At 45.8% G+C, this 10,350-nt stretch overlaps 1 protein-coding gene across 1 annotated transcript in view; it reads right to left on the reverse strand.

Moving 5' to 3' along the window:
• The window catches only part of ACADSB (acyl-CoA dehydrogenase short/branched chain), a 46,110-nt gene extending 35,812 nt beyond the window's left edge, over positions 1-10,298 (reverse strand). Inside the window, exon 1 of the mRNA XM_055246452.2 lies at positions 10,214-10,298. Coding sequence (XP_055102427.1) covers positions 10,214-10,255 — 42 coding nt within the window. The 5' untranslated portion in view covers positions 10,256-10,298. The remainder of the gene's footprint in view (positions 1-10,213) is intronic.
• Positions 10,299-10,350: the final 52 nt, after the last annotated feature.

Consider the following 10,350-nt stretch of genomic DNA (forward strand, 5'->3'; position numbering starts at 1 on the left):
ATCCTATGGCACGTGTATTTCCATTGCAATGCTCTATTCCCAAAGAAGCATCTTTTCTTTCAGAGAGCCTCTCTCTGTTATTTAGGTTGATAGTATCAATGTCAATTTCCTGGTTGTGATATCGTAGTATAGGTTGGTAAAGTGTTACCACAGGGGCAAATCAGATAAAAAGATGCAGGATCTATCTGTATTTCTTTTTATAACTGCATGAGAATCTACAATTATCTGAAATGAAGTTTAAACAAATTCTCTCACCACTCCCAAAGGAAAATTAAACTACTTTATGGGCTTTACAATTACAAGAATTGATATGGCTTATGAGAATTGTGTCAACAATTTATTAGAATTTAATGAAAAAATACTTAACACTATATTCAGTTTTGATTTTGATTTCCTAGGCCAAATTGTTCATACCTGCTTGATATGGTTTGGCTGTGTCCCCACCCAAATCTCATCTTGAATTGTAGCTCCCATAACCCCCATGTGTCATGGGAGGGACCCAGTGGGAGGTAACTGAATCATGGGGGCGGGTTGTTCCCGTGTTGTTCTCGTGATAGTGAATAAGTCTCACAAGATCTGATCGTTTTATAAAGGGAAGTTCCCCTGCTTTCTCTCTTGCCTGCCGCTATGTAAGACGTGACTTTGCTCCTCCTTTACCTTCCTCACCACAATTGTGGGGCCTCGTCAGCCATGTGGAACTGCGAATCCATTAAATCTCTTTTTCTTTATAAATTACCCAATCTTGGGTATGCCTTTATTAGCAGTGTACGAATGGATTAGATTTTAATTTGATCCCAATTTCATATCCCCAAGCAAAACTTCTACACCAGAATCTGTCCAACCTCTGCTTGCTTTCTCCATAAATAATAGCTTCTGTTCTAGGTATTCTCCAACACTGCTAAAAACGCAACTTTTCCCATCTACCAGTCTCTGATTCTTCATTCTAGTCTTTAGGAGTTCCTAACAATGCCTTGCCCTTTTATGAATTATAGTGATTCCCTCAAAAGAGGGTTAAATAAGCCAAGACAGGACACAAGGCAAGGGAATCAACACAAAGGAAATGGGTTTGCCTGTAGTGTGACCTTGGCCAAGTCGACAATTTCTCGTTCCCAAATTACCAGTGGACAAAAATGAAACCAGACACTCACTTCTATTTTCAAAGAAATTTTAAAAGATAGGATTATTATGGAGCTAAAGTATTTTTTAATCATGTGTAAAACAAAAATAAGATTCTAAGGCCCCCCAAACCAGCTGAACAGACTTCCTCCCTAGCCAGGGGTCTTAAAATTTCACCTGAGAGACTGTTTCAGGCCATGATGGGAAGTGGGGGTCGAACATGCCTCATTATACCTCACCAGCATGAACATCAACACAGACCTTTAAGTCTAATAAGAAGCACTTCAATCCATTCTCTCTGAAGTCGGCTACCTGGAGGCTTCATCCGCATGATTAAACTTTGGTCTCTACAACTTCTTATCACAACTCAGACATTCCTTTCTATTCACCCCAGGTTTTTAGACCAACTCAACCAATTGTCAACCAGAAAATGTTTAAATTTACCTATAGCCTGGAAGCCACCCCCCACTTTTGTTATAGGAATTACTAAAAAATTATTTTAGGCATATAGAGAGGAAAAGGGGTCCTTGGGAAGTTTTTGTTTCTTTTAAAGCAGCTCCAGGAATGTTTCTTGTCTAGCAGGAAAGCCCGGCTCTTCGAGCTGGGACAGCAAGCTTAGACATGCAAATGCCGGCCATTAGAAACTGTGTCCACCCAGTGAGGTGGCTAACACCTGTAATCCCAGCACTTAGGGAGGCCCAGGCAGACGGATCACCTGAGGTCAGGAGTTTCAGACCAGCCTGACCAAGATGGTAAAACCCCGTCTCTACTAAAAATACAAAAATTAGCCGCGCATGGTGGTGGGTGCCTATAATCCCAGCTGCTTGGGAGGCTGAGGCAGGAGAATCACTTGAACCCGGGAAGTGGAGGTTGCAGTGAGCTGAGATCACGCATTGCACTCCAGCCTAGCCAACAAGAATGAAACTCCATCTCAAAAAAATAAGTAAATAAATATAAGGTAAAGGAGACGGGCTTGCCTTTAGTGTCACCTTAGCCAAGTCAACAATTTCTTTCCCAAATTACCAGTGGACAAAAATGAAACAAGATACTCACTTCTATTTTCAAAGAAATTTTAAAAGTTAGGACTATTATGGAGTTTAAATTTTTTTTTAATCACGTAATTACTTGGGTCCAACAACTTAACAGGCATTGGGAATTTCTTCAACTCACCCTCTTTTTCAGGGAAGATAGTCAGGAGAAATAGTTAAATAGATGCCTAAAGACCAGAGTTCCATATCAGGGGTTGCATATTCAACACTGGCTGGGGACAGGGGGTTACCAAATTGAGTGAAGGGAGCATGAACCATGTTCACAGCCTCCTCAGTATGCATTCCACCAGCTCCATTAGCTGGCCCTGCCATGTCTTGCACTTCTCAAAACACACCGCTTCTGCTCTCACAGGTTTGTTTTCTTTATGTGACACAAATTCTGTATGTTTGCTTTCAAATAGCCTTTTCCTTCTTTTGCTCCAATTCTGAATAAAACATATGTGTCACAGGGTTTCCTCTGATATCCTACTAAGTCTCCTTTTGCTTCATTGCTTCTCAACATTTACCCAGGATGGTCTGAACTGTACCCCAAAGGCTGACTTGTCCACTCCTGTTTCTTCACTATCCTTCCGATACCCCATACCCATTTATGGTTTTGGCTAGCATTTATAGCTCTCAAAGCAAACTAAATATGGCCTGAGAAGGACTCCGTATGTCTATATTTGAGTCCTTGTGGACGAACTGTAACCTAGCTTAATAGGTAGACAAGATTGAAAACCTAACTTAGGAGTATGCGCCTGTAACAGTAGCTGTGTCTTGGGCAATCCCAGCAGCCATACTTCAACCACTCATGGACTGCTGAGTGTTCAAACTGTGTTCAAATAAGGCAATTGCTAATCTGAAACCAATCCAGCCATTGTGTACCTCACTTCCGATTTCTGTCACTTCCCTTCATTTGTCTATAAATTTGTTATGACCACAAGGCATCCCTGGAGTCTCTCCAAATCTGCTGGGGTTCTGGTGGCTGCCCAATTTGCTGCTCAGTTAAACTCCTTTAAATTTAATTCAGCTGAAGTTTTCCTTTTGACATAGCTTTAGCACTGGTCCACTTTCCAGACCCATTTCTGACCAGCTTCTAAGACACTTTCAGTTGTAGGTTTTATTAATGCCTAAAACATGTCTAAAACAGAATTATCTTTCTTCTGTCACCCTAAATTACTTTTTCTCCAGATGTCCCAACCTTTGCCTATTACTAAGCTATTTCATTTAGAAAATGTGGAGTCCATCTAATTCCTCCATTTCAAGATAATTCCCACATCTTCTCAAGTCTTCTTTTATTAATGTGTCTTCCTTTCTGATCATTGGTGTGATCACCCTCATTGAGGGCCTTGTTACACTAAAAGTGGACTTGTGAAATGGTCTAAGTGGGATGTGGCTTCAGAGTCTCCATGACGAGTTCCTTTTGTGAGCTGCTGACTGTTTTATCTTGTAAACTCCTTGGCAAACAGCACCTTAAAATCTCAATGACTGCTATTGAAATCTTTCAACAAAAATCTTTGAAATTGTAGATCAATTTCTATAGCCAACAAACTGAGTATGGCAAATAGTTTGAGAGAGAAAGTTCCCTACCAGGTTACAAGGAGAAAGGCCACCTTTCCCCTCCTTCATGGAGTACACTGTAACATAGGTCTACACCAGTGGTTCTCAGTCCAGTAATTTTGCCCCCGCGAGACATTTGGCCATGGATGGAGACATTTTGGGTTGTCATAGCTCAGGCATGCTATTGGCCTCTTATGAGTAGAGGCCAGGGATACTGCTTAACATCTTACAAAACACAGGAAACCTGGTCTAGCTCTTACGGAGAAGGAGTCAAGATAATGTGGGCCTTCTTAGACAAGGTGGCATGAGGAACAGCAACAACAAAAACGACAATGTAGGCCCAAGACAGGGCGAGTGTGCGAGGATCCCAAGAGAAAGGAGAAAGACTCTTTGATGGTTGCGAGGGAGAGTGTCTTTATGGTTAGTCTTCCTAGCACCAGAGAGAGATCGATGGAAGACAAAGATATATTTGCATGTGCAAAGTAACTGCCATTTCTGTGTTGAGTAGTAAACATTATAAATTCTTGTGTTTTGGTAAATAAAAGGGCTCTTCTCCAGGACTGTGGGCAACCCTGTCTGGGCAACACCCATGTAGGAATTGGCAGAAGAAATCCAGGCTTGCTTCACTCTGTGATTCTTTCTAGCTTCCTAGACTGGAGAAGCCAAAACTGCTTGGCAGCTATCAGCTCCTCACTGCTTTGAGATCAAGGATAAACTTAACCCTTAGGCAGTTACCATCTGAACCCATTCCAACCTTCTGCAAAATTGTTACATCACCTATAGTGGCATATTATTTCTTAAACAAGCTGAGCATATTCCTACCTCTACACCTTTGCATGCACATTTCCTTGCCCTGGAATCTGCACCCCTCTGCTGCTTTACCTAAAACTGCTCCTTCTTTGAATGGTCACTTGAAGCCCCATCTCCTATAAGCACATCTGCTCATATTATTTATTTAGCATTAGCAACATGCTATCTTCTACTGTCCTAAAATTCATTTTTAAAACAGATACCCTACCTCCCCAATTAAAAATGTAATTTTTTTTGATGTCAAGAACCCTGTTGTAAACCTACAGATCCCCAAAACTTACCTGTGTACTTTGCATAAGGCAATGATACCCTAAAACATCCTATCAAAGTTATTGGTAATGTGTTCTGCCTACATTAATAGCTAGTGTTGTCCAGGCACAGTGGCTCATGCCTGCAATCCCAGCACTTTGGGAGGCCAAGGTGGAAGGATCACTTGAGTCCAGGATTTTGAAGCTTCAGTGAGCCATGATCTGTATCACTGCACTCCAGCCTGGGTGACAGAATAAGATCCTGTCTCTAAAAAACTAACTTAATTAATTAATTTTAAAAATAGCTAATGTTTACTGATTATTTATAATGAGTCAGCTGTTCTAAGTACTTAAGAACATTTATTATGAGTCAGCTGTTCCAAGTTCTCAGGCTAAGAGGTGTGTCATTCCAAAGAGAAAGGCAAGAGGGTGAGAGAAGGTGAGAGTGAGAAATGAGGGGAGAGAAAGAGAGAGCAAGAGAAGGCCAAAGTTGTCCTTTAATGAGGAACTCATTCTCTCAAAAACAGCATTAATAATTTACAAGGCCAGTTCCCCTATTGAGAGGTGACAGCGTGCTGGCAGCCCTTGCAGCCCTCACTCGCTCTCGGTGCCTCGCCTCCTCGGCTTTGGCGCCCATTCTGGCCATGCTTGAGGAGCCCTTCAGCCCACCGCTGCACCGTGGGAGCCCTTCTCTGGGCTGGCCAAGGCCGGAGCTGGCTCCCTCGGCTTGCGGGGAGGTGTGGAGGGAGAGGCACGGGCGGGAACCAGGGCTGCGCGCGGCGCTTGCGGGCCAGCTAGAGTTCCTGTTGGGCGTGGGCTTGGCAGGCCCTGCACTCGGAGCAGCCGGCGGGCCCTGCCGGCCCCAGGCAGTGAGGGGCTTAACACCCAGGCCAGCAGCTGCGGAGGGTGTGCCAGGTCCCCCAGCAGTGCTGGCCCACTGGCGCTGTGCTCAATTTCTCACCAGGGCTTAGCTGCCTCCCCACGGGGCAGGGCTCGGGACCTGCAGCCCGCCATGCCTGAGTCTCCCCGCCACCGCTGTGGGCTCCTGCGCAGCCTGAGCCTCCCCAATGAGCGCCGCCCCCTGCTCCACTGCGCCCAGTCCCATCCACCGCCCAAGGGCTGAAGAGGGCGGGTGCACAGCAGGGGACTGGCGGGCAGCTCCACCTGCGGCCCCGGTGGGAGATCTACTGGCTGAGGCCAGCTGGGCTCCTGAGTCTAGTGGGGACTTGGAGAACCTTTGTGTCTAGCTAAGGGATTGTGAGTGCACCAATCAGCACTCTGTGTCTAGCTCAAGTTTTGTGAACACACCAATCAGCATCCTGTGTCTAGCTCAGGGTTTGTGGATGCACCAATTGGCACTCTGTATCTAGCTAATCTGGTGGGGACTTGGAGAATCTTTATGTCTAGCTAAGGGATTGTAAATACACCAATCAGCACTCTGTATCTAGCTCAAGGTTTGTAAATGCACCAATCAGCACTCTGTGTCTAGCTCAGGGTTTGTAAATACACCACTCAGCACTCTGTATCTAGCTAATCTAGTGGGGAAGTGAAGAAATTTTGTGTCTAGCTCAGGGACTGTAAATGCACCAATCAGCACCCTGTCAAAACGGACCAATCAGCTCTCTGTAAAACAGACCAATGGGCCTGCCGAGCCAGCAGTGGCAACCGGCTCGGGTCCCCTTCCACACTGTGGAAGCTTTGTTCTTTAGCTCTTTCCAATAAATCTTGCTGCTGCTCATTCTTTGGGTCCACACTGCGTTTATGAGCTGTAACACTCACTGCGAAGGTCTGCAGCTTCACTCCTGAAGCCAGTGAGACCACGAGCCCACCGGGAGGAACGAATAACTCCAGACGCGCCGCCTTAAGAGCTGTAACACTCACCGCCAAGGTCTGCAGCTTCACTCCTGAGCCAGCGAGACCACAAACCCACCAGAAGGAAGAAACTCCGAACACATCCGAACATCAGAAGGAACAAACTCCAGACACGCCGCCTTTAAGAACTGTAACACTCACCGCGAGGGTCCGTGGCTTCATTCTTGAAGTCAGTGAGACCAAGAACCCACCAATTCTGGACACACTATGACCCAAACACTTCCCATTAGGCCCCACCACTCAAAACCTCTGCACTGGGGATCAAGCTTCCAACACATGAATTTTGGGGGACACATTCAAACCATTTGTGCTCTCTCTACCTGGATGCCAAATATATGTCCAGAAAAAATACTTCTGATTTTGTTGAAGAGCAAAAAGTTGAACAACGAGAATTATATGTATTTTGGCAGCTGCTGTCTGGCAGATGCCCAGAGAATTAACTGAACAAGAATTCACCTCAAGGATAGTTGTCAAGAATCACCTCTTGGCTGGGTGCAGTGGCTCATGCCTGTAATCTCAGCATTTTGGAGGGTGAGGTGGGAGGATCGCTTGAGGCCAGGAGTTCCAGACCAGCCTGGCCAACACAGTGAGACCTCATCTCTACAAAACACTTTAGAAATTAGCCAGGTGTAGTGACACATGCCTGTGGTCCTAGCTCCCGGGGAGCTGAGGTCAGAGAATCACTTGAGCCAGGAGTTCAAGGTTACGGTGAGCTATGATCACGCCACTGCACTCCAGCCTGGGCAAGAGAGTGAGACTTGTCTAAAAAAAAAAAAAATCATCTCTTAAAAGACATCAAGCGGCCTGGTGTGGTGGCTCATGCCTGTAATCCCAGCACTTTGGGAGGTCATGGCGGGTGGATCACGAGGTTAGGAGTTTGAGACCATTTCCATCTTGCTGACCAGATAGTGAAACCCCGTCTGTACTAAAACTACAAAAATTAGCTGGGCACGGTGGCAGGCGCCTGTAATCCCAGCTACTCGGGAGGCTGAGGCAGCAGAATCACTCGAACCCGGATGGCATAGGTTGCAGTGAACTGAGATCGCACCACAGCACTCCAACCTGGGCGACAGAGTAAGACTACGTCTCAAAAAATAAAAATAAAAATAAAAATAAAAAAAGATATCAAGCTACATTAAAATGCTTTGGAACCACAGGTTAACTACAAGGTCCAATTCTCCACTAATTGGGTTGCTTAGACCAAATGGGCAGGACAGTTCTAATCCATCTGCAGGACTAGGAGAGACCTTCTGAGAAGGCAGGGGTAGGCTGAAGGTCGGCGTTGCAATCTGATTGTTGTGTGACTTGGGAACACTGGTTATTGCCTCCGAGTTCCTCATTTGCAAAATGAAGCCACTAATATACCTACTTCAGAGGTTTACAGGAAGAGAAAATAGGGTAGTGGGTATAAAATGCTGTCCCTGGTCTACAATAAGTGAGTAAATGCTAGTTCTCCATTTGCCTCTGGATAGAAACCAAAATTAGCCCTACCTTGCATTTCTTCCCACTCCATGCCACTTGTGTCCACAGCAATCTACCTACACTGTGGCATGAGGAAACCCCAAAGCTCTTGACCTTCAGTGGCTCCTCACAATCCAAAAGGATCAACCCCCAATTCCCTAAAGTGGCCTCAGTCCCCTTTTGTTGCAGTTTTCTGACCACTCCTTTCCCCTCCTAAACTCTAACCCAGTTTCCAAAGAGCCTGTCACTTCCCCAATGGGCCTAGTCATTTCTGTCTTCTGAATCTACATGCAGACTGTAGCCCCTTAGGATTTGCTCCACACCTACATGACATGAGGTTAGCTGCATATAGTTCTAACCATTCCTCTAAAAGATAAGCTTCTTGGAGGTAGAGTGTTTTACTCATTATTACATCTGCCATAGCACACAATGCTTCGTGCATGGCAGTGAGGGCTGATATTTACCGAGAGCTGACTATATGCCGAGCACTATTCTAAGTGCCTTACATGAACATATGAACTCGTTTAATTTTCACAACAGTTTTGGAACAGGCACAATTATTCTCTCCATTTACAGACCAGGAAACCGAGACCCAAAGCATAACCTGTCCAAGGTTACACCACTAGGAAGTGAGAGGGCCTGGGTTCAGATCCAAGCAGCCTAGCTACAGAACCTACGTTCTTAACCATTATGTTACAGTCGATGTTCAATCAGTTTAGCTAATTTATGTAAAAGAGCTTCAAAAACTATAAAGGACTATAAGCCACAATAAACCAAAAGTTCAGACAAAATAGGTTTTTGATATCTCTAAGGAAGGCGAGACAGTAGTATATGAAGGTTAAGTTTAGAATCAGACCAGAGTTCGAATACTACCAGCTCTATCACTTTCTATCTGTGGGCAAGTTATTACTCTTTTTCAGCATCTGCAAGATTAAACTACTTGTTAAGACGGTTGTGAGAATTGAGATGACTCAGGTAGAATGAGAATGTGCCTACCACAGAGTATGAGGTCAATAAATTTTGGCTCTAAAACAGTCAAATTGTAAAACCAAAGAAATTTTCTTTGCTAAGTTATTAACCAACAATTATAAGCAGTATTAAACAATAATCACTTACTATTTTTTATTGCACTTCAGGCCTGTAAAACAGTCAAATAACATTAATTATCTCTAATGAGAAAAAAGGTAAGAGTCCTGCCTCTGGGCATAAGACTGAAGCAGCAGTTGGAAAGCCTAACTCATGAAAGCAAATGCAAAGGAAACATGAAAAGCACATGTAAGCAGTGGGAAAATTCCCAGTGAAGTGTACTGACAAATACAAGTGTATCAAAATGTGTATGTTCTGAAAAGCATGCTATATAATAGGTCCAAGGGGTGAAGAGCATAGGATGTTTAACACAGGGGCTGTTAAAGAATCAACAGTTTGTGTGGGTGCACAGATAAGAATTAAGCACAACAAGAGGCTGGTTTCAGCTTAAGTTCATAGAAGAGGGACCGACACCAGCTCCCCTGGGCGGCGGTGAGTCTATCCACGTAAGGATACCCAGGCTCCAGACATGAGATAAGGGGCAGAGGGAACTCTGTCCCCGGCCGGGAAGCCCGAACAACTCCGAAGTCCCTTACTACCTTTGAGCGGGGCCGCGGAAGGAAGGACAGGGAGACACCTGCTCAGAATGAGACTGGGCCTATATTTTAACTTTCTTTTTTGGGGGAGGGGGTGTGAAATGTAATCACTCGGGAAAGGTGGGTTAGGGCATCAGGGAGGTGACACCTGTGCAAAATGCATCCAGAGATCCATAAGATCGAGACTCGGTGGCTTTCAGGACGCAACGGCCTGCAAAGGACATCTTGCCGACGCGACCCTCCGACTCCACTCAAGGTACTTGCTCCGCCAAAGCAGCTTCTAGACAGCCCCGACCCCCTTGCCACCAGCTGGCTTCACCAGAGGCCTGAAGGGGGTCGGGGTCGTAGACTGCCCGCGGGTAAAGAGTCTGGGGACGCAGGACGTGGAGCGGGGCTCAGGCGGCGCATCGAGGCCCGTTAGAAGGCTCTGCCAGCTGCGATGCCAGGGACCAAGGTGGCTCTGGGCCCCCAGGACGCCAGCCTCGAACGCACTCACCAGCCTGCTGCCGCGCAGCAACCGTACTGCCAGGCCCTCCATCCTCGCTGCAGACCTCTCCGCTCTGCGCCTCTGGGTCTCTAGCCAGCCCCTGGGAGTTAGCCGAGCAAGGCCCCGCCCACTCAGTACCCGCCCCG

The sequence above is a fragment of the Symphalangus syndactylus genome, chromosome 2 (genome assembly GCF_028878055.3).
Source record: "Symphalangus syndactylus isolate Jambi chromosome 2, NHGRI_mSymSyn1-v2.1_pri, whole genome shotgun sequence".
Lineage (NCBI taxonomy): Eukaryota > Metazoa > Chordata > Mammalia > Primates > Hylobatidae > Symphalangus > Symphalangus syndactylus.